The sequence below is a fragment of the Schistocerca serialis genome, chromosome 9 (genome assembly GCF_023864345.2).
Source record: "Schistocerca serialis cubense isolate TAMUIC-IGC-003099 chromosome 9, iqSchSeri2.2, whole genome shotgun sequence".
Lineage (NCBI taxonomy): Eukaryota > Metazoa > Arthropoda > Insecta > Orthoptera > Acrididae > Schistocerca > Schistocerca serialis.
The window spans coordinates 20512116-20536984 of NC_064646.1; the positions used below are offsets into that span (position 1 = coordinate 20512116).

The window sequence follows — 24869 nt, forward strand, 5'->3', positions numbered from 1 at the left end:
GGAATCGGACTGGAGATTGCCGCTTCCGCATTCCTGGCAAGAAAGGCCAATTGTCAGTGGAGCCAACTCCATTGTCTGTGTCCGCCGACGACCAACCGATGACATAATGTATCCGTTTCATAGCAACGGCCTCATCGGTCTGTCTCACTAAGGCCAATGCGAAACAGGAACAACCGAGTTGGAATGCGCCAGAGGTCATACAGCATGACAGTGTCATCAATGTCTTCAAGAGGCGTTCTGGGAATCGGCATTGCTGTACAGAACAGTGGAACGTTGGCAAAAGCCTTCAACGAAGGTCAGCAAACTGTGGCAGAGAAGCATCTGGCAGGTTGTCCTAGCGTCTCTGAAGAAGAAGAAGAGCATGTTGTTGCCGCGTTGGTGGACAGTGATCGACGCCATACGATTCGTGAGCTCGCCCACGAAACCGGATTAGCGCATACGACAGTACATACTGAAGGAACGCCCGGGCATGCGAAAAATTGCACCACGATGGGCTCCGCATGACTTGACGGAATTGCAGAAATAGATGCGTTACGACGCTGCTCAGACGCACTTGGAGCGCTATGAGCTCTTTCTTACGCCGTATCGTAACACTGGATGAGACATGGCCCAGATCGTACGAGCCAAAACTGAAACGTCATTATGGATCACCGCGAAAGTCGAAAGTGCATCAGAGTCCCAGTATGGTGAAAGTTATGTTGCTTTCTCGTGTACGACTGTGATGGTGTTATCCAAACGCATTACATTCCTCCATGGCAGACCGTCAATGCACAGTATTACTGTTGGTTTTTGGAGCACCACCTGCGACCAGCTTTGGAAAAGAAGAGGCGACACTTTCTTCGCAACCCACCCTTCATTTTGCACGACAATGCGCGGGTGCATACAGCGCAAGCTTTGACTGCTCTGTTCGGTCGATGGCACTGGGAAGCACTGTACCAACCACCATACTCCCCGGACTTAAGTCCTTCTGACTTTGATTTGATTCCGAAGATGAAGGAACCACTTCGTGCCGTTCGCTTCAGAACTGTTCCAGAGATTCGACAGGCAGTAGACCGCTCCATTCGCACCATCAACAGAACAGGCTCTGCTAATGGTATACTACGCCTTCCACATCGCTAGCAACGCGTTCTGCACTACGCTGGTGACTACTTTGAAGGACAGTAACAGGTGCTAACATGTAATTCTTTTGTATCAGTTGTGAATAAATAGTTGCGACTATTTAAGTTCCAACCCTGGTACAATAGAGCATCTCGCAAGTTCTGTTCCTGACATAAAACCGATGTTGCATCTCATTGGCTACGTTCCTCCTGGCAAGGTAAAAATCTGACTTGACAGATCATTACTTTCACACTTTTCAGTATTATGTAACGTGAAATTCGACGCTGTGATGTCAGAAAATTCGACCAGCTCCTCGTCTACGAACGCTTTCATAACCCGTGACAGGATGCCTTAAGGCCCTGAAATCCTGGTTCCTCCCTCTCGTCGCAGTGAATGTCCCACACGTGTTGGGTGACAAATGGCCACCTCTAGCACAAGTTTCCCAGTTCTCTGCACCATCATGGTTCTCTCCTACACCGCAGCAAAGGATTTTGTGACTAAATTCATACTTTATGCAAATCGTGTCAAGAGCGAGCGGTGAGACCGGAAATGACGCACGAACTTCATTCGCTGGCCTGTCTGATGCCTGGGCACCTTCACAATGTGTGGACCCCACTTGTGATTTATGATGTTTCAAAAAAGGTTCAAATGGCTCCGAGCACTATGGGACTTAACTTCTGAGGTCATCAGTCCCCTAGAACTTAGAACTACTTAAACCCAACTAACCTAAGTACATCACATACATCAATGCCCGAGGCAGGATTCGAACCTGCGACCGTAGCGGTCGCGCGGTTCCAGACCGTAGCGCCTAGAACCGCTCGGCCATACCGGCCGGCTTATAATGTACCCCCAGCATTCTCAGTTGACATATTTTCAATCTTCGTCATACAGTGGCTTGCGTCAAAAAAGTGCTGCAGTCTTATAAACCCAGCCTCTATTGGAAATTAATGGAGTGGTCAATGTTTTAATAGAATAAACTATAACATTCTGAATATTTTTGTTTCCAGTTCCAAACATATGCTGATTTATTTTGAATTAATATCCTGTGCGTCGTTAAAACTTTACTTGAGCAACGTAGCAACACCTCCTCGTACGTCGAATTAATGATCGGTCTGTAATGTATGGGATAACAAAGGTTACAATACGAAAACCGTGATATTTAAGATTTTAAACGTCATTTTACGCGGAAAATGTGTGCAGCGTTAGGGCAGTACGGTGACCGTCTTTCAATTCTCCTGTCACGTTGTTCAGCATCAGGTCCCACAAGTGGTAACATAACCGGTTTAGACTCATTACCAAATCATTGACAGATGATAGTAAGATACTAGGGAGCTATACACAACCATGTCCACCTGAATGCGTCACACAGTAGCTCGTCAGCAGGTTAACAGACCCTGAGAACCGCTCCTCAAGTAACACATCTTCGCTCTGATTCTTGAAACTGAAGGCAACGGTCGAGTATGAAATAGCGTTAAGTCGGTAAATCTTGAAGCGCAAATATCAAACCGAGAATATTGGTATCGCAAAACAGTTCTACATCTACATCCATACTCCGCAAGCCACCTGATGGTGTGTGGCGGAGGGTACCTTGAGTACCTCTATCTGTTCTCCCTTCTATTCCAGTCTCGTATTGTTCGTGGAAAGAAAGATTGTCGGTATGCCTCTGTGTGGGCTCTAATCCCTCTGATTTTATCCTCATGGTCTCTTCGCGAGATATACGTAGGAGAGAGCAATATACTGCTTGACTCCTTGGTTAAGGTATGTTCTCGAAACTTCAATAAAAGCCCGTACCGAGCTACTGAGCGACTCTCCTGCAGAGTCGTCCACTGGAGTTTATCTATCATCTCCGTAACGCTTTCGTGATTACTAAATGATCCTGTAACGAAGCGCGCTGCTCTCCGTTGGATCTTCTCTATCTCTTCTATCAACCCTATCTGATACGGATCCCACACTGCTGAGCAGTATTCAAGCAGTGTCCGAACAAGCGTACTGTAATTTACTTCCTTTGTTTCTGGATTGCATTTCCTTAGGATTCTTCAATGAATCTCATGATGGCATCTGTTTTACCGACGATCAACTTTATATGATCATTCCATTTTAAATCACTCCTAATGCGTATTCCCAGATAATTTATGGAATTAACTGCTTCCAGTTGCCGACCTGCTATACTGTAGCTAAATGATAAGGGATCTTTCTTTCTATGTATTCGCAGCACACTACACTTGTCTACACTGAGATTCAATTTCCATTCCTTGCACCATGCGTCAATTCGCTGCAGATCCTCCTGCATTTCAGTACAATTTTCCATTGTTACAACCTCCCGAAATACCACAGCATCATCCGAAAAAAGCCTCAGTGAACTTCCGATGTCATCGACAAGGTCATTTATGTATATTGTGAATAGCAACGGTCCTACGACACTCCCCTGCGGCACACCTGAAATCACCCTCACTTTGGAAGACTTCTCTCCACTGAGAATGACATGCTGCGTTCTGTTATCTAGGAACTCTTCAATCCAATCACACAATTGGACTGATAGTCCATATGCTCTTACTTTGTTCATTAAACGACTGTGGGGAACTGTATCGAACGCCTTGCAGAAGTCAAGAAACATGGCATCTACCTGGGAAAGAATGGCTAATAAAACTTATTTAACTACTGATTTAGCTAAGCTAGACTTGCACTATAACTAGGACAGATGGCGCTCACCCGCATAAGTGACGCCAGTAGTTAATTAATTGTTTAGTAATTTCTACTTTGCTAAGGCCGTCTATCACAATCAGTTTTCTATTGTGGATATTCTTGCTCTTAAATTTTCAATTTAAGAGCTATCGTCTTTATATTATTACATAGTCAACTGTGGCCTTTTTACTTCACTCTAAGTGGCGAGTGCTATACTGGACCTGTGATTTCCTGTGAAGAAAGTCACAGTTCTTAATCGCTAACTGCAAGTCAACTGAAACAAAAGTGACGTCTGACGTTGCCCTAGGAAACGTTATAGGTCCTCTGCTTTTCCTATTCCATATAAACATTTAGGAGACAATGTGAGCAGCCCTCTTAGACTGTTTGCATTGATGCAGTCTTTTATCATCGGCAACCGCAGTAGAATAACTCTGTAGGATTTTATACTTTAATTGTGGAGTTAACACAATTCCACTGGGGTGTTGTTGTGGTCTTCAGTCCTGAGACTGGTTTGATGCAGCTATCCATGCCACTCTATCCTGTGCAAGCTTCTTCATCTCCTAGTACATACTGCAACCTATATCCTTCTGAATCTGTTTAGTGTATTCATCTTTTGGCCTCCCTCTACGATTTTTACCCTCGACGCTGCCCTCCAGTACTAAATTGGCGGTCCCTTGATGCCTCAGAACATGTCCTACCAACCGATCCCTTCTTCTAGTCAAGTTGTGCCACAAACTTCTCCCCAATCTAATACCTCCTCATTAGTTATATGATCTATCCATCTAATCTTCAGCATTCTTGTGCAGCACCACATTTCGAAAGCTTCTATTCTCTTCTGGTCCAAACTGTTTATCGTCCATGTTTCACTTCCATACACGGCTACACTCCATATAAATACTTTCAGAAACGACATCCTGACACTTAAATCTATACTCGATGTTAACAAATTTCTCTTCTTCGGAAACGCTTTCCTTGCCATTGCCAGTCTACATTTGATATCCTCTCTACTTCGACCATCATCAGTTATTTTGCTCCCCAAATAGCAAAACTCCTTTACTACTTTAAGTGTCTCATTTCCTAATCTAAATCCCTCAGCATCACCCGACTTAATTCGACTACATTCCATTATCCTCGTTTTGCTTTTGTTGATGTTCATCTTATACCCTCCTTTCATGACACTGTCCATTCCTTTCAACTGCTCTTCCAAGTCCTTTGCTGTAGCTGACAGAATTACAATGTCATCGGCGAACCTCAAAGTTTTTATTTCTTCTCCATGGATTTTAAAACCTAGCCCGAATTTTTCATTTGTTTCCTTCACTGCTTGCTCAATATACAGATTGAATAACATCAGGGAGAGGCTACAACCCTGTCTCACTCCCTTCCCAACCGCTGCTTCCCTTTCATGCCCCTCGACTCTTCTAACTTCGATCTGGTTTCTGTACAAATTGTAAATAGCCTTTCGCTCCCTGTAGTTTATTCCTGCCACCTTTAGAATTTGAAAGTGAATATTCCAGTCAACATTGTCAAAAGCTTTCTCTAAGTCTACAAATGCTAGAAATGTAGGTTTGCCTTTCCTTAATCTATTTTCTAAGGTAAGTCGTAGGGTCAGTATTGCCTCATGTGTTCCAATATTTCTGCGGAATCCAAACTGATCTTCACCGAGGTCGGCTTCTACCAGTTTTTCCATTCGTCTGTAAAGAATTCGCGTTAGCATTTTGCTGCTGTGACTCATTAAGCTGATTATTCGGTAATTTTCACATCTGTCAAGACCTGCTTTCTTTGGTATTGGAATTATTATATTCTTCTTGAAGTCTGAGGGTATTTCGCCTGTCTCATACATCTTGCTCACCAAATGGTAGAGTTTTGTCAGGACTGGCTCTCCCAAGGCACAATATACACTCCTGGAAATTGAAATAAGAACACCGTGAATTTACTGTCCCAGGAAGGGGAAACTTTATTGACACATTCCTGGGGTCAGATACATCACATGATCACACTGACAGAACCACAGGCACATAAACACAGGCAACAGAGCATGCACAATGTCGGCACTAGTACAGTGTATATCCACCTTTCGCAGCAATCCAGGCTGCTATTCTCCCATGGAGACGATTGTAGAGATGCTGGATGTAGTCCTGTGGAACGGCTTGCCATGCCATTTCCACCTGGCGCCTCAGTTGGACCAGCGTTCTTGCTGGACGTGCAGACCGCGTGAGACGACGCTTCATCCAGTCCCAAACGTGCTCAATGGGGGACAGATCCGGAGATCTTGCTGGCCAGGGTAGTTGACTTACACCTTCTAGAGCACGTTGGGTGGCACGGGATACATGCGGACGTGCATTGTCCTGTTGGAACAGCAAGTTCCCTTGCCGGTCTAGGAATGGTAGAACGATGGGTTCGATGACGGTTTGGATGTACCGTGCACTATTCAGTGTCCCCTCGACGATCACCAGTGGTGTACGTCCAGTGTAGGAGATCGCTCCCCACACCATGATGCCGGGTGTTGGCCCTGTGTGCCTCGGTCGTATGCAGTCCTGATTGTGGCGCTCACCTGCACGGCGCCAAACACGCATACGACCATCATTGGCACCAAGGCAGAAGCGACTCTCATCGCTGAAGACGACACGTCTCCATTCGTCCCTCCATTCACGCCTGTCGCGACACCACTGGAGCCGGGCTGCACGATGTTGGGGCGTGAGCGGAAGACGGCCTAACGGTGTGCGGGACCGTAGCCCAGCTTCATGGAGACGGTTGCGAATGGTCCTCGCCGATACCCCAGGAGCAACAGTGTCCCTAATTTGCTGGGAAGTGGCGGTGTGGTCCCCTACGGCACTGCGTAGGATCCTACGGTCTTGGCGTGCATCCGTGCGTCGCTGCGGTCCGGTCCCAGGTCGACGGGCACGTGCACCTTCCGCCGACCACTGGCGACAACATCGATGTACTGTGGAGACCTCACGCCCCACGTGTTGAGCAATTCGGCGGTACGTCCACCTGGCCTCCCGCATGCCCACTATACGCCCTCGCTCAAAGTCCGTCAACTGAACATACGGTTCACGTCCACGCTGTCGCGGCATGCTACCAGTGTTAAAGACTGCGATGGAGCTCCGTATGCCACGGCAAACTGGCTGACACTGACGGCGGCGGTGCACAAATGCTGCGCAGCTAGCCCCATTCGACGGCCAACACCGCGGTTCCTGGTGTGTCCGCTGTGCCGTGCGTGTGATCATTGCTTGTACAGCCCTCTCGCAGTGTCCGGAGCAAGTATGGTGGGTCTGACACACCGGTGTCAATGTGTTCTTTTTTCCATTTCCAGGAGTGTATTACGAAAATAAATGATAGCGGAACTTGTGACTTTGTAAACTTCCCTGATATAATATTTTGTGATACTCCTCTGAGTTAGTGAGATCAAATCAAGTTGACACAATACTTCGATGGTCGACCTGGCTGTTGATATATTTTGTCGAATTGGGTTGAAGACTGAGCTGTAAGCCCGAGAAGAGGATCTATGACGAAACTTAGTAGAAGAGCTATGTAGGATTTTATACTTTAATTGTGGAGTTAAAATAACACAACTACACTGGGGTATAAGCAACTTAAGAGTATTTCTTGACCCTTACAGTTCCAAATTTCTTCGAGGTCGGCGACGCAGGAGCGGTGATCGAAGCGCTGATTTTGTCTGGGGTGGGGAAGCGGCTGTGCGCCGCCATGATGGAGACGGAGGGCGTGAAGCAGCTGGTGACATCTGGCGACAGGAAGTTCGACCTGCTCCTGATCGAGGTGTTCTCGAACGACTGCTACCTGGCGTTCGCCCACAAGTACCGCGTGCCCGTGGTGGGGGCGGTGGCGCTGGGCGGCGGGCTCAGCTGGATGACCGACATGGTGGGCAACCCCTTCCCACACGCCTACCTGCCGGAGCCCATGCTACCCCTCAGCACCGGCATGAGCTTCCTGCAGCGCATGCACAACTCGCTCTTCGGCAACTTCCTCAGGTTCTACCGGCAGTTCTATTACCTCCCGTCGCTGGACTCTATGGTTCGCCAGCATTTCAGTGACCCCGACATGCCGTCCCTGGCAGACCTGGAGCGCAACACGTCACTCCTGCTGGTGAACACTCACGTCAGCTTCTATTACCCCCGGCCTCTGGTGCCGAACATAATAGAGGTTGGAGGCATGCACATCAAGCCTCCAAAGAAGCTGCCACAGGTAGGTGGGAAAATACCGGTTGATCAAAAAGTCAGTATAAATTTGAAAACTGAATAAATCACGGAATAATGTACGAGGGCAGTTCAATAAGTAATGCAACACATTTTTTTTTCTGAAACAGGGGTTGTTTTATTCAGCATTGAAATACACCAGGTTATTCCCCAATCTTTTAGCTACACAACACTATTTTTCAACGTAATCTCCATTCAATGCTACGGCCTTACGCCACCTTGAAATGAGGGCCTGTATGCCTGCACGGTACCATTCCACTGGTCGATGTCGGAGCCAATGTCGTACTGCATCAATAACTTCTTCATCATCCGCGTAGTGCCTCCCACGGATTGCGTCCTTCATTGGGCCAAACATATGGAAATCCGACGGTGCGAGATCAGGGCTGTAGGGTGCATGAGGAAGAACAGTCCACTGAAGTTTTGTGAGCTCTTCTCAGGTGCGAAGACTTGTGTGAGGTCTTGCGTTGTCATGAAGAAGGAGAAGTTCGTTCAGATTTTTGTGCCTACGAACACGCTGAAGTCGTTTCTTCAATTTCTGAAGAGTAGCACAATACACTTCAGAGTTGATAGTTTGACCATGGGGAAGGACATCGAACAGAATAACCCCTTCAGCGTCCCAGAAGACTGTAACCATGACTTTACCGGCTGAGGGTATAGCTTTAAACTTTTTCTTGGTAGGGGAGTGGGTGTGGCGCCACTCCATAGACTGCCGTTTTGTTTCAGGTTCGAAGTGATGAACCCATGTTTCATCGCCTGTAACAATCTTTGACAAGAAATTGTCACCCTCAGCCACATGACGAGCAAGCAATTCCGCACAGATGGTTCTCCTTTGCTCTTTATGGTGTTTGGTTAGACAAAGAGGGACCCAGCGGGAACAAACCTTTGAATATCCCAACTGGTGAACAATTGTGACAGCACTACCAACAGAGATGTCAAGTTGAACACTGAGTTGTTTGATGGTGATCCGTAGATCATCTCGAACGAGTGTGTTCGCACGCTCCGCCATTGCAGGAGTCACAGCTGTGCACGGCCGGCCCGCACGCGGGAGATCAGACAGTCTTGCTTGACCTTGCGGCGATGGTGACACACGCTTTGCCCAACGACTCACCGTGCTTTTGTCCACTGCCAGATCACCGTAGACGCCCTGGTTTTCCGCCAAAAGAAACTCGATCACTGCCCGTTGTTTGCAACGCACATCTGTTACAGACGCCATTTTAACAGCTCCATACAGCGCTGCCACCTGTCGGAAGTCAATGAAACTATACGAGACGAAACGGGAATGTTTGAAAATATTCCACAAGAAATTTCCGGTTTTTTCAACCAAAATTGGCTGAGAAAAAAAATGTGTTGCATTACTTATTGAACTGCCCTCGTAGATAGAGAGGTACAAATTGACACATATGCTTGGAATGACATGGGGTTTTATTAGAACCAAAAAAATACAAACGTTCAAAAAATGTCCGACATATGGCGCTTCATCTGACCAGAACAGCAATAATTAGCATAACAAAGTAATACAAAGCAGAGATGATGTTCTTTACAGGAAATGCTCAATATGTCCACCGTCATTCCTCAACAATAACTGTAGTCGAGGAATAATGTTGTGAACAGCACTGTAAAGCCTGTCCGGAGTTATGGTGAGGCATTGGTATCGGATGTTGTCTTTCAGCATCCCTAGAGATGTCGGTCGATCACGATGCACTTGCGGCTTCAGGTAACCCCAAAGCCAATAAGAGCACGGACTGAGGTCTGGGGACCTGGGAGGCCAAGCATGACGAAAGTGGGGGCTGAGCACACGATCATCACCAAACGACGAGCGCAAGAGATCTTTCACGCGTCTAGCAATACTTTGTTTTTTTTTTTTTTTTTTTTTTTTGTTCTAATAAAACCCCATGTCATTCCAAGCATGTGTGTCAATTTTTACCTCTCTATCTACATTATTCCGTGGTTTATTAAGATTCCAGATTTATACTGACTTTTTGATCACCTAGTATTTTATTTACTTTGCTTTTCATTTTCTGACTCAAGGTCTGTGGCGTGAATTGCTACACGCATAATTCATGTGATTGTAATGAAAAAAGAGAGTAGAAATAGCGTATTCAGGCAAGTAACTCAGTACAATGGAAGGCTCGAAACTACAGCGAGAAATTCTCATACAAAAAAGCCTTGAATACTCGGCTTTGGCCAGTTACTTCTTTATTCCCGTTTACATCAGATACGTAAAGGAATGAAATCAGCCTATACTGTAAAAATGAACATAGCTTATGTAGAGGAAATGTGCCTAATATGAGACACACTTTTGTAAACCCATTTGAAAGACCTAAAAGTAAGTGCAATTCTATTCTTTATGATGGCAATAAGATCTTGCATTATTTAATTTTATCATACAATTATCGTATTTACAATAATAAACAATCTTTCAGAGTAGTTATTATATCTTCACAAACAAGCCATTTCTTAGAAATGGTATCAAAGTTTCCTAATATTATTACAGAATAATGACATATGAAATACAATTTTTACACGTGCATTCATTTCTGTTATCCTTCTCTCATTTCACACTGCTTAGGTTTATACTTACGACATCCGCGGCAAACAAAATTGTCTTCTGCGACACCGCAATCTTCATGAGCCCAGCGACAACATTTCGTGCACTGTGCCCATTTCTCCCCGTGTTTGTCTTCAGAAAAGCGCCCAGTACAGAACAGACACTCTACGTCATCGCCATCACTGCTGTCTGAATCCGCACTGTCATCAAGATGGACATCGGATGCCGAGTCACTAGACGATTCTTCTGCTTTAAGTCAACGATTTGAAGATTTTCCACTCTTCTCCCCAAATAACTTTCTGGCTGCTTTCTTAGCTTCAGCCTCTGATTTTTTCTGTTTAGATTCTGGCAATTGCTTCACATAAGGAGTTGAAGTAAGTAACGCAGCGGAGCACGAACGCGATGTTTGACCTATTAGACTATCTCCAGGTGGTTTCGCGATGTGTGGGAGAGGTCTGATGTCTGCCGGGCTGACAGCCTGAGCATCACCATCAGTAGTTTCATTTTCGTTTTTGGCATCTCTTTCTTGAAGAGCGTCAGCATGGCGACGAATTGAAAATTCATGTTCCCTAAAGATGTTTCTGTTGCGTGGGATGAGACCTGTTTTTCTGAAGTCATTCATAGACGCTTCCATTGTTGCTGCTCGATTGTAAGCTCCCCCAAATAACCTGGCTATTAATAATGGAGTGATAACACGCCCAGGGTTAACTGCCAACCACGTTTCTATCTCTTGGGCATAGTAGGTTTATAAGGCCCCATAAATCCGACGTCAAGTGGCTGCATTTTATGCGTTGAGTGAGGTGGCAAACATACAATATGAACATTGTTTCCACGTGCTGTATCTAACACATCGAGATTCTTTGTGCGGGAATAATGCCCATCCAGCATCAAAATGACAGGGTCACTTGAAGATGGCTTTACATAACTCACAAAATGATCAAACCACTGAGTAAAAATGTGAGTTTGTATCCAGCCACTTGGATAACAAGCCGATATTGATCCTGCAGGTGCACCGTCCATCAATTCCTGCTTCATATTCTTCCTTAAGAAGACGGTTAGTGGTGGAACGTAAGTGCCAGCTGCGTTCATACACGTTACAACTGTGATGAGATTTCCCCTTTCTGCTGAAGTCATGGCAGCAACTTGTCTCTTCCCTTTCATAGCAATAACCTTGCTGTGTTTGTGCTGCACAGACGTCACCCCAGTTTCGTCAACTTTGAAGACTCGATGAGGGTTATGGTTGACTTTAGATAGCACAGATTCGTAAATATCAAAAAATCTGCCCGCACTTTCTGGAGTGATTCCTTTTACTCTTGCTGCAAGACCCTGAGGAGTTCTCATTGATGGATTGGGATGTCTCTTAAGGAAAGCTCGGAGCCATTTCTTTCCTGTTGAAGCCTTTTCTGAATTGAAGGAATTCTTCAACCTATTCCTGACAGCTAACTGGAAGGCCACGCTTCGTATGTCCTTACATTTAAGAGCATAAAATCGCTCTTCCATTGCAAGGCCATCACAAACATATATCAATATAGTCAGGGTGGAGATTCATACGGATCTCATCAGAAAAGAGCGTAGTCTACCAAGAGCGGATTCGTGCCCATGCGACACGAGTCCCTCTGCCAGCTCTATTTAGAAGAGGAGTCTTGAAAGACCCCGTGGCACGTAACGCCTGCTCATGCAGCGTATTTAGTATCGTTTGTGTCGACACCTGCACTGGTGAAGCAGTTCGGAACTACTTCTGTAGACGTGCAGTGGTGTGCTGAAGGTTTCTCCTTGCTGTTATACGCAGGTATCAGTTCTGCACACCTGTCGTTTTTCTTCTGTAGCCGCCTCTGTGACGATCCTCAATTGTCTCTCTCACTAGAAACATTCTAGAGACTATGCTTTGACTCGCACAGACATTTGCTGCGACGTCCACAATTCTCATTCTCTGCTCCATTAGAGTGACTATATGGAGTTTCTTATTGTACATTGTTGTTGCCCCAACCATCCTGAAGCAATGCAACTCTCACAATGACACAGACAGCACATGTAGTCCAATGCTCACAGGTCACTCAGTTTCCATAGACTGCATGTAGTGCCCCCTCCCAGTATAATCGTGGACTATTTACGGTAGTGGTAAGTTACTATGGGACCAAACTGCCGCGCGAACCGTGACAAGACGCCTCAGATCGCATGGCTAACCCGCGCGGAGGACTGTTTACATTACAAACAAACCAGTGTATTGATATCATAACGTATTTCTGGATCACAAAGTCCAATATTAAAGTTTCGGCAATATCTAACATTTATTTCGACCACTAGAAATTATGAAGCTGTATCTTTTAGAAATACGCTGAAATATTAAAAACTACCAACCAAAAACTTAGGAATCGTCAGTAAGAGTCGTCGTCAATTTATTTACTGGTTATTGATTTATTAATCGTTGATTTCTTATTAATCTTTTATTCTTTCACACTCCTACGGAAGAAATGCCATCAGAATCGTCATGAAACACCCTAATGATGCCGAAAATTATGGATGCGATACTCTCTCCACCCCATCCCTTTCACCTCTTAGGGGAAAAATACCGTCGGCATCGTCATCACACACCCTAATGACCCCGAAAAATATGGATGCGACACTCTTTCCACCCCATCCCTTTCACCTCTTGGAGGAAAAATACCGTCGGCATTGTCATCTCACACCCTAATGAGCTCGAAAATTATGGATGCGACACTCTTTCCACCCCATCCCTTTCACCTCTTAGGGGGAAAATACCATCGGCATTGTCATCACACACCCTAATGACCCCGAAAATTATGGATGCGACACTCTTTCCACCCCATCCCTTTCACCTCTTAGGGGAAAAATACTGTCAGCATTGTCATCACACACCCTAATGGCCCCAAAAATTATGGATGCGACACTCTTTCCACCCCATCCCTTTCACCTCTTAGAAGAAAAATACCGTCGGCATTGTCATCACACACCCTAATGACCCCGAAAATTATGGATGTGACACTCTTTCCACCCCATCCCTTTCACCTCTTAGGGGAAAAATACCATCGGCATTGTCATCACACACCCTAATGACCCCGAAAATTATGGATGCGACACTCTTTCCACCCCATCCCTTTCACCTCTTAGGGGAAAAATACCGTCGGCATTGTCATCACACACCCTAATGACCGTGAAAATTATGGATGCGACACTCTTTCCACTCCATCCCTTTCACCGCTTAGGGGAAAAATACCGTCGGCATTGTCATCACACACCCTAATGACCCCGAAAATTATGGATGTGACACTCTTTCCACCCCATCCCTTTCACCTCTTAGGGGAAAAATACCGTCGGCATTGTCGTCACACACCCTAATGAGCTCGAAAATTATGGATGCGACACTCTTTCCACCACACCCCTTTCACCTCTTAGGGGAAAAATACCGTCGGCAATGTCATCACACACCCTAATGACCCCAAAAATTATGGATGCAACTCTCTTTCCACCCCATCCCTTTTCACCTCTTAGGGGAAAAATACTGTCGGCATTGTCATCACACACCCTAATGACCCCAAAAATTATGGATGTGACACTCTTTGCACCCCATCCCTTTCACCTCTTAGGGGAAAAATACCGTCGGCATTGTCATCACACACCCTAATGACCTGAAAAATTGTAGATGTGACTCTAGTGTCAGCTCTTACACATCGCCTTTACATGGCACGCTCTTCCCACACCTAGCCGCTCTCTCAGGAGCGAAATGTCGCCGTGGATGGTCTCCAGTCAGCCCAATGAAACTGGGAGCTGCAGCCTCCACACTGATACAGGTCGTTTTCTGTTACTTTCACACGTCACCCCCCTTGTACTCCCTGTACTGCGAGGGGCTTTTTACCTCCACAATAGTTTTTCATAGAGGCTGATCCAAATGAATACCACATTTGGTTCATATTGCTCCAAGTGTTGGAGTTAGGTTTTATATTCAACCCCTAGCCCGTGACTTCACTTCAGGCTTTCCTGTCTTCACTTGCCATACATTATACACCTCCTCAGGTGGCACTTTCTCTATCACTAATACCGGACACTTCATAGATATTCTCTCATCCGTTGTGTTTGGTACACTTGTTATACAAGTGCCCTCCTTAACTCGTACCAGCGCTTCTGGTACATAAACTCCAGGATTTATTTCCTGTTTAGGAATAATCACCTCTCATTCATTCCTTGCATTGACTTCGATTCCAAGAATTCTCTCTTCTCTATGGCCCATTGCTATTCTTTGCCTCTTTTGTTTCGCTCTTGCGGTTTCCCGCCCGACCTTACTTAACCTTTGTGTCACGGCACCAACCGTAACCACATTTTCGCACTGTTTTGCAGATTCTACTGCCATCGAACCGGTCCCAACCGCGTTCGACGTGTCTTTTATTTCTCTTGTGGCTCCAACCGCCATCGAACCAGCTCCAACTGCCTTCGTTACATGTTTACTTCGTTTCACGGTTCCGACCGCAAACGAACATTTACACTTTTGCTTGGCGGCTCCAACCGCCTTCTCACTAAATTAGCTATCCCTCGCGGATACCGCCACCATCGAACCGGCTCCGACCGTGTTCGATCTGACTTTGCCCGGTTTCGCGGCTCCGACCGCAACCGAACAAGTACTTCTCTTTTCCGCGGCTCCCACCGCGCTACCATTATAATTGTTTCTACAGGATTCCCTCCCTGTAGACTGACGTTCCCGTGCCGTTCTTAACTCAATTCGCCTCCCACGAATCCATACACATTTTGCTCCATAATCTATCACGGAATTCTGTCTTGTTAGGAAATCTCTCCCTAGCAGACCTTCAAACGGCAGATCTAACCCTGTCCCTATAACATGAACTGTATGTTTTACAAGCAGATCCCTTGCAATCTGCAATTCCAACTCTATTGAACCTTCAGTCTTTGCTACGGTATTAGCGATCCCCCTTATCCTAATACCGTCTCTTGGGTTACATTTCCCAATGTTCCATAAACTTTCCTTTTTTACTAAACTTATTTGTGCCCTACTATCTATTAAAAACTTCATTTGATTTCTTTTTCCTGTTGTACATCCTGACTCTATAAAATCGTTTCTATTTTTACAGTCTACTGTAAACACCTTACGTGGATGTGGCGCAATGCAACTGCCTCACTGAGCCTCCTCCCAGTTTACTGGCCTCTTATTCTTTCGTTTCGCCAACCATGGGCATTCGTTACACTGTCTTGCGTAATGTCCTCTATGGCTGCATTTAAAACGTATTACATCACTTGAATATGTACATGGTGCTTTGTGCCCTGACAAATTACACTACGTCTACATCTACATCTACATTTATTCTCAGCAAGCCACCCAACGGTGCGTGGCGGAGGGCACTTTACGTGCCACTGTCATTACCTCACTTTCCTGTTCCAGTCGCGTATGGTTCGCGGGAAGAACGACTGTCTGAAAGCCTCCGTGCGCGCTCGAATCTCTCTAATTTTACATTCGTGATCTCCTCGGGAGGTATAAGTAGGGGAAAGCTATATACTCGATACCTCATCCAGAAACGCACCCTCTCGAAACCTGCACAGCAAGCTACACCGCGATGCAGAGCGCCTCTCTTGTAGAGTCTGCCACTTGAGTTTGCTAAGCATCTCCGTAACGCTATCGCGGTTACCAAATAACCTTGTGACGAAACGCGCCGCTCTTCTTTGGATCTTCTCTATCTCCTCCGTCAACCCGACCTGGTACGGATCCCACACTGATGAGCAATAAGTATAGGTCGAACGAGTGTTTTGTAAGCCACCTCCTTTGTTGATGGACTACATTTTCTAAGGACTCAACCTGGTATCCGCCTTACCAACAATTAATTTTATATGATCATTCTACTTCAAATCGTTCCGCACGCATACTCCCAGATATTTTACAGAAGTAACTGCTACCACTGTTTGTTCCGATATCATATAATCATACAATAAAGGATCCTTCTTTCTATGTATTCGCAATACATTACATTTGTCTATGTTAAGGGTCAGTTGCCACTCCCTGCACCAAGTGCCTATCCGCTGCAGATCTTCCTGCATTTCGCTACAGTTTTCTAATGCTGCAACTTCTCTGTATACTACAGCATCATCCGCGAAAAGCCGCATGGAACTTCCGACACTATCTACTAAGTCATTTATATATATTGTGAAAAGCAATGGTCCCATAACACTCCCCTGTGGCACGCCAGAGGTTACTTTAACGTCTGTAGACGTCTCTCCATTGATAACAACATGCTGTGTTCTGTTTGCTAAAAACTCTTCAATCCAGCCACACAGCTGGTCTGATATTCCGTAAGCTCTTACTTTGTTTATCAGGCGACAGTGCGGAACTGTATCGAACGCATTCCGGAAGTCAAGAAAAATAGCATCTGCCTGGGAGCCTGTATCTAATATTTTCTGGGTCTCATGAACAAATAAGGCGAGTTGGGTCTCACACGATCGCTGTTTCCGGAATCCATGTTGATTCCTACAGCGTAGATTCTGGGTTTCCAAAAACGACATGATATGCGAGCAAAAAACATGTTCTAAAATTCTAGAACAGATCGACGTCAGAGATATAGGTCTATAGTTTTGCGCATCTGCTCGACGACCCTTCTTGATGACTGGAACTACCTGTGCTCTTTTCCAATCATTTGGAACCTTCCGTTCCTCTAGAGACTTGCGGTACACGGCTGTTAGAAGGGGGGCAAGTTCTTTCGCGTACTCTGTGTAGAATCGAATTGGTATCCCGTCAGGTCCAGTGGACTTTCCTCTATTGAGTGATTCCAGTTGCTTTTCTATTCCTTGGACACTTATTTCGATGTCAGCCATTTTTCGTTTGTGCGAGGGTTTAGAGAAGGAACAGCAGTGCGGTCTTCCTCTGTGAAACAGCTTTGGAAAAAGGTGTTTAGTATTTCAGCTTTACGCGTGTCATCCTCTGTTTCAATGCCATCATCATCCCGGAGTGTCTGGATATGCTGTTTCGATCCACTTATTGTTTTGACGTAAGACCAGAACTTCCTAGGATTTTCTGTCAAGTCGGTACATAGAATTTTACTTTCGAATTCACTGAACGCTTCACGCATAGCCCTCCTTACGCTAACTTTGGCATCGTTTAGCTTCTGAGTACACTGAGTACACTTAGCCGGTGTCAAACTCTCTATTTCTCTACAGTGCCTCTTAAATTCTCTATTTATCTCCGCTAGCCTGTCCTGTACAAAGTTCGCTAGCCTGTGTGTATTTTCTTTCTGTTCCCCACGCCTTTCTATCCGCGTCTTTGTCGAAAACTCGTACGCGTCTGTGGTGCAGGGCAGTCTCTCGCAATGTGCCCTGGCTTTCCACAATTATAACCCGTTAGACTTTTAGCCTTGTCCATCCTAGGTGTTCTAACCATATTTCTCACGGTCGGCTCCTCTTTAGCCGATGCTATCGCGCTTTCCTCCTTAGCAGCAATGTCAACGGCTTCAGAGAGAGTCACGGACTCTCCTCTAGCCCTCACTATTGTTTTGATTCTGTCGTCCTAGAGTCCCTGTATGAACACTGCTCTTCCTAATTTCAACACTAGCGCAATGCTCCCAGCCAATTCAGCCTATGTCACCACACCTCGAATGGCTTCTCTAAAATGATGTTGTAACGCGTCAATACGTGAACCCCACTGTGCAATGCCTTCACCTCTTTCCTGACGACTTGCAAACAGTTTACACGCAAAGTAATCCAACGTGCGTTTACAAGCGTAATTTTCAACAAGTGTAGCACGTACAACGGACCAAGTGGTTGTCAAGTCTCTATCTAATAATTTACTTCTAGCCGCACCCACTACGCGCGCCTTAACAGACTTCAGTAACACACCGTGTTGTTCCGGAGCCACTGACTCAAACGCACTATTATAGTTGTCGAGAAACTCGTTCAGCTGAAATTTGTGTTGATATTGTGGTCTTCAGTCCTGAGACTGGTTTGATGCAGCTCTCCATGCTACTCTATCCTGTGCAAGCTTCTTCATCTCCCAGTACCTACTGCAACCTACATCCTTCTGAATCTGTTTAGTGTATTCATCTCTTGGTCTCCCTCTACGATTTTTACCCTCCACGCTGCGGTCCAATACTAAACTGGTGATCCCTTGATGCCTCAGAACATGTCCTACCAACCGATCCCTTACTCTAGTCAAGTAGTGCCACAAACTTCTCCCCAATTCTATTCAATACCTCCTCATTAGTTATGTGATCTACCCATGCAATCTTCAGCATTCTTCTGTAGCACCACATTTCGAAAGCTTCTATTCTCTTCTTGTCCAAACTATTTATCGTCCACGTCTCACTTCCATACATGGCTACACTCCATACAAATACTTTCAGAAACGACTTCCTGACACTTAAATCAATACTCGATGTTAACAAATTTCTCTTCTTCAGAAACGCTTTCCTTGCCATTGCCAGTCTACATTTTATATCCTCTCTACTTCGACCATCATCAGTTATTTTCCTCCCCAAATAGCAAAACTCCTTTACTACTTTAAGTGTCTCATTTCCTAATCTAATTCCCTCAGCATCATCCGACTTAATTCGACTACATTCCATTATCCTCGTTTTGCTTTTGTTGACGTTCATCTTATATCCTCCTTTCAAGACCCTGTCCATTCCGTTCAACTGCTCTTCCAAGTCCTTTGCTGTCTCTGACAGCCGGCCTTGGTGGTCTAGCGGTTCTAGGCGCTCAGTCAGGAACCGCGCGACTGCTACGGTCGCAGGTTCGAATCCTGCCTCGGGCATGGATGTGTGTGATGTTCTTAGGTTAGTTAGGTTTAAGTAGTTCTAAGTTCTAGGGGACTTACGACCACAGATGTTGAGTTCCATAGTGCTCAGAGCCATTTGAACCATTTTTGTCTCTGACAGAATTACAATGTCATCGCCGAACCTCAAAGTTTTTATTTCTTCTCCATGGATTTTAATGCCTACCCCGAATTTTTCTTTCGTTTCCTTTACTGCTTGTTCAATATACAGATTGAATAACATCGGGGAGAGGCTACAACCCTGTCTCACTCCCTTCCCAACCACTGCTTCTCTTTCGTGCCCCTCGACTCTTATAACTGCCATCTGGTTTCTATACAAATTGTACATAGCCTTTCGCTCCCTGTATTTTACCCCTGCCACCTTCAGAATTTGAAAGAGAGTATTCCAGTCAATACTGTCAAAAGCTTTCTCTAAGTCTACAAATGCTAGAAACGTAGGTTTCCCTTTCCTTAGTCTAGCTTCTAAGATGAGTCGTAGGGTCAGTATTGCCTCACGTGTTCCAATATTTCTACGGAATCCAAACTGATCTTCGCGAAGGTCAGCTTCTACCAGTTTTTCCATTCGTCTGTAGAGAATACTTATTACCATCAAAAGGATAAGGCAACAACTTTAACGCATGACTCCAACTAATGTGTTGCGCAGTCTTATTACTGCTTGATTCTGCCTGCCCTGACTGTGGCATTTTGCACCAAAAAGATTTGTCTTATCTTATTAAGTGTCTCTGTGGTCTGCGCTAATTCGTGCGCCGCTTCTCGTTGCTCGCGTCGGCTCGCCGCCACGCCTCCTTTTCCGCCTGCCACGCTCGTCAGCCACGCACCTCGTTATCTGCTTCCAGCAGCTGACGGGCCTCTGCGGCCCTCCCAAAGACCCATAACGCCGCTCCCATCTCTGGAGCTGCGTGCCGTTTACGCCTCGCCGGCGACCGCTTCCCGCGTGTCGAACCCGGGCTGTGACGGACCCTCCCAACCCGTCAAAGTCGACTTCTTCTTTCTTCTCCTCAGTACGCACCTCGTCTCAGTTTGATTGCTCAAAGCCGTCAGTCTTTTCCTGACTTCGGGCTGAGTACTGTCAAAAGTTGAAGTCGCCCTACACCTAATCCTCAAATCCGTGGCTTGGCTAACGCCGGTACTCTGTGTTGAGAACAGTAAGGCTAAGGCTTCCACAATTAGCCAACATCTACACTACTGGGCATTAAAATTGCTACACCAAGAAGGAATGCAGATGATAAACGGGTATTCATTGGACAGATATATTATACTAGAACTGACATGTGATTACATTTTGACGCAATTTGGGAGCATAGATCTTGAAACGTCCCCTTTGAAAAATTACTGACACACAATATTTTTTAGCGCAGCGCAATCTGACTTTCAGTAATCCCTACAAAAGAATGGCCCTGACTAACATCAAACTATACCTTTCAGAAATCACTTACCTCACAAAAATCTTCATTACTCGAACTACTGCAATACAGCGAGCGCCACTACTGCCAGCTAAATAAAAGATTCAAACTACGGAAGGCACTAACTACTGATAGGGATAGTTAGCAAATGAAAGATATTAATAGAGAACAAACAATGTATTGACCTTAATAGTCATAATATATGTAGCAGTTCATGACAAATTACAAAACTCCGCCATCTCTCTCCCCACATCCACCACTGCTGGCGGCTCACCTCCAACTGCGCAACGCTACGTGCTGTTCACATCCCAGCTGCCCAACACTACAATGGCAGACAACAATGCAAACTAGACACAGACTGCACACAGCACAGCCAGTGATTTTCACACAGAGGTGGCGTTACCAATAAAAAACCTAAACAACCTACCTACAATCTTGAGAAATCAGTACCCCGAACAACCACCTCTAGCCGTAATAACGGCCTTGATACGCCTGGGCATTGAGTCAAACAGAGCTTGGATGGCGAGTACAGGTACAGCTGCCCATGCAGCTTCAACACGATGCTACAGTCCATCAATAGAAGTGATCGGCGTGTTGTGACGAGCCAGTTGCTCGGCCACCATTGACCAGAAGTTTTTAATTGGTGAGAGATCTGGAGAATGTGCTGGCCGGGGCAGCAGTCGAACATTTTCTGTATCCAGAAAGGCCCGTACAGGACCTGCAACATGCGGTCGTCTATTATCCTGCTGAAATGTGGGGTTTCATAGAGATCGAATGAAGGGTAGAGCCACGGGTGGTAACACATCTGAAATGTAACGTCCACTGTTCAAAGTGCCGTCAGTGCGAAAAAGAGGTGACCGAGACGTGTAACCAATGGCACCTCATACCATCACGCCGGGTGATACGCCAGTATGGCGATGACGAATACACGCTTCCAGTGTGCGTTCACCGCGATGTCGCCAAACACGGATGCGACCATCAGGATGCTGTAAACAGAACCTGGATTCATCCGAAAAAATGACGTTTTGCTGTTCGTGCACCCAGGTTCGTCGTTGAGTACACCATCGCAGGCGCTCCTGTCTGTGATGCAGCGTCAAGGGTAACCGCAGCCATGGTCTCCGAGCTGACAGTCCATGCTGCTGCAAACGTCGTCGAACTGTTCGTGCAGATGGTTGTTGTCTTGTAAACGCCCCATCTGTTGATTCAGGGATCGAGACGTGGCTGCACGATCCGTTACAGCCATGCGGATAAGATGCCTGTCATCTCGACTGCTAGTAATACGAGGCCGTTGGGATCCAGAAGGGCGTTCCGTATTATCGTCCTGAACCCACCGATTCCATATGCTGCTAACAGTCATTGGAACTCGACCAACGCTAGCAGCAATGTCACGATACGATAAACCGCAATCGCGATAGGCTACAATCCGACCTTTATCAAAGTCGGAAACGTGATGGTACGCATTTCTCCTCCTTACACGAGGCATCACAACATCGTTTCACCAGGCAACTGCTGTTTGTGTATGAGAAATCGGTTGGAAACTTTCCTTATGTAGGTGTCGCCACCGGCGCCAACCTTGTGTGGATGCTCTGAAAAGCTAATCATTTGCATATCACAGCATCTTCTTCCTGTCGGTTATATTTTTTCGTCTGTAGCACGGCATCTTCGTGGTGTATCAATTTTAATGGACAGTAGTGTATTAGAAGGGATGCGTGATTTGTGCCAACCCCACACTTGGCAGCAAAAAGTGTGGGTCGCGTCTGTAGTTTCCTGAGAGCGGATCAGGACGGGAGCTAGACGCTAAATCCAGTAATGAGGTGGCTCGTCCAACTCGAAGTCCTGGTGCTCGAAAACAAGCTAGAAATTCTTTGCAGATAAGGGAACTCGGTGGGATAAAGGACGTATAGTTCTGGTGAAATAACTGAGTCGAAACACGAGGTAGGATAAGACCACTATCGAACCCTAAGAGGCACAAACACATTGAATGTAAGTTGTGCAATCCTGCATGTACCCTGCGCAGCTAAGTGCCACGAGAAAGTACTGGGTGGCGCAAGATATGTGTTGCCAATTGTTTCTTTCACAATTTACGACGCACATTTGATATCCCGCTGGGATCTCTACAACAGTACCAGCAGAGCTTGGAAAAACAAATGAGTTACGAAATGACGTGTAATTCACGATACTGCCGCTAGGAGACTAGTAAGCAGCAGGGCTGACAATGGAAGACTGACGACACAGCAACGATCGGCAATTGTGTTACTTTTTCATGAAACGAAAAGCTTTGTTGTGACTTAGAGGCGTTTTCTCCAACAGTTATCACACGATGGGTCCCTTGCAAGAAGACCACCCACAGGTTGTTCGACAAATTTGCACAGGAAGGTACAGTATTGGAAACGAAGCGACCCCGGCCTAAGCCTGTTTGTTCGCCGGAGAATATTGAAGCGGTACGAGTTGCTGTACAGAGAAGTCCCGGGAAATCGTGAAGAAAGGCAGGAGTGCAACTGGGAATATCCAGATGCTCCGTTCAACGCATTCTTAAAAGTGACCTCCATATGTACCCATACAAGATGACCTGTGCGCAGAAGCTCACTGAAGAACACAAACAGCAGACACTATTGTTTGCTCAGTGGGCGGAAGATAGGGATGAAACTCTCAACATCGTTTGGTTTTCAGTCGAGGCGCATTTTCATTTAGACGGTGTGGTTAACAAACGAAATGTACGCTTTAGGGCCACTGAAAATCCACAAGTGCTTCATGAACGACAACATTATGCTCCGAGGATTACAGCGTGGGCAGCAATTTCCAGTCACAGACTTATTGGACCTTTTTCTGTGAAGAAACTATGAACAGCGAGCGTTATTTGAGCATGCTTCGCAATAGCTTCATTCCACAGCTTCTTGCTACTGCCTTGCCCTTTAACACGCCGTGGTTCATGCAAGACGGAGCGAGGCCACACACTGCAAACACTGTGTTGGAGTTTTTACACGAGCATTTCGACACGCGGATCATTTCACTCAGGTTTCCAGGTCGCTTCAATGAAGGACAAAATTGGTCCCCCAGTTGTCCAGACCTCTATCCATGTGACTCTTTTCTTTGGGGGTACCTAAAGGAAAAAATTTTCCCGAAACGTCCACGTGACTTAATGGAGCTCAGAAGACGTATCCTTCACGATTGCAGTGAAATTACGGAAGACAGGTGCCGAAGGGTAATCACAAACTTCAGTGTTCGTTTGAAGGAAGTTAGGAAACGAAATGGCGGACATATTGAACATATCCTGAGTTAGAACAAATCTCCACGGACGGCTCTTCATTGTAGTATATGTTCCTTTCTGATTGTATTGACAATAAAGTTTATATTCAAAAACAAACTGGTAACACATTTCGTGCGCCACCCTGTAAGTCCCGTCCCGAGGGCAGAGTAACACAGGTCCAGCGTCTGAGGCAACTGTCGAAGGAATCTCCCAGCAACATCAGCGGCCCTGCTTATACACTGCTGGAAATTGAAATAAGAACACCGTGATTCATTGTCCCAGGAAGGGGAAACTTTATTGACACATTCCTGGGGTCAGATACATCACATGATCACACTGATAGAACCACAGGCACATAGACACAGGCAACAGAGCATGCACAATGTCGGCACTAGTACAGTGTATATCCACCTTTCGCAGCAATGCAGGCTGCTATTCTCCCATGGAGACGATCGTAGAGATGCTGGATGTAGTCCTGTGGAACGGCTTGCCATGCCATTTCCACCTGGCGCCTCAGTTGGACCAGCGTTCGTGCTGGACGTGCACACCGCGTGAGACGACGCTTCATCCAGTCCCAAACATGCTCAATGGGGGACAGATCCGGAGATCTTGCTGGCCAGGGTAGTTGACTTACACCTTCTAGAGCACGTTGGGTGGCACGGGATACATGCGGACGTGCATTGTCCTGTTGGAACAGCAAGTTCCCTTGCCGGTCTAGGAATGGTAGAACAATGGGTTCGATGACGGTTTGGATGTACCGTGCACTATTCAGTGTCCCCTTGACGATCACCAGTGGTGTACGGCCAGTGTAGGAGATCGCTCCCCACACCATGATGCCGGGTGTTGGCCCTGTGTGCCTCGGTCGTATGCAGTCCTGATTGTGGCGCTCACCTGCACG

At 46.0% G+C, this 24869-nt stretch overlaps 1 protein-coding gene across 1 annotated transcript in view; it reads left to right on the top strand.

Moving 5' to 3' along the window:
• Window positions 1-24869, top strand: part of LOC126419157 (UDP-glucosyltransferase 2-like) — a 152103-nt gene that overhangs the window by 83101 nt on the left and 44133 nt on the right. The window contains exon 3 of the mRNA XM_050086281.1: window positions 7400-7983. Within this exon, the coding sequence (XP_049942238.1) occupies window positions 7400-7983 (584 nt within the window). The remainder of the gene's footprint in view (window positions 1-7399; window positions 7984-24869) is intronic.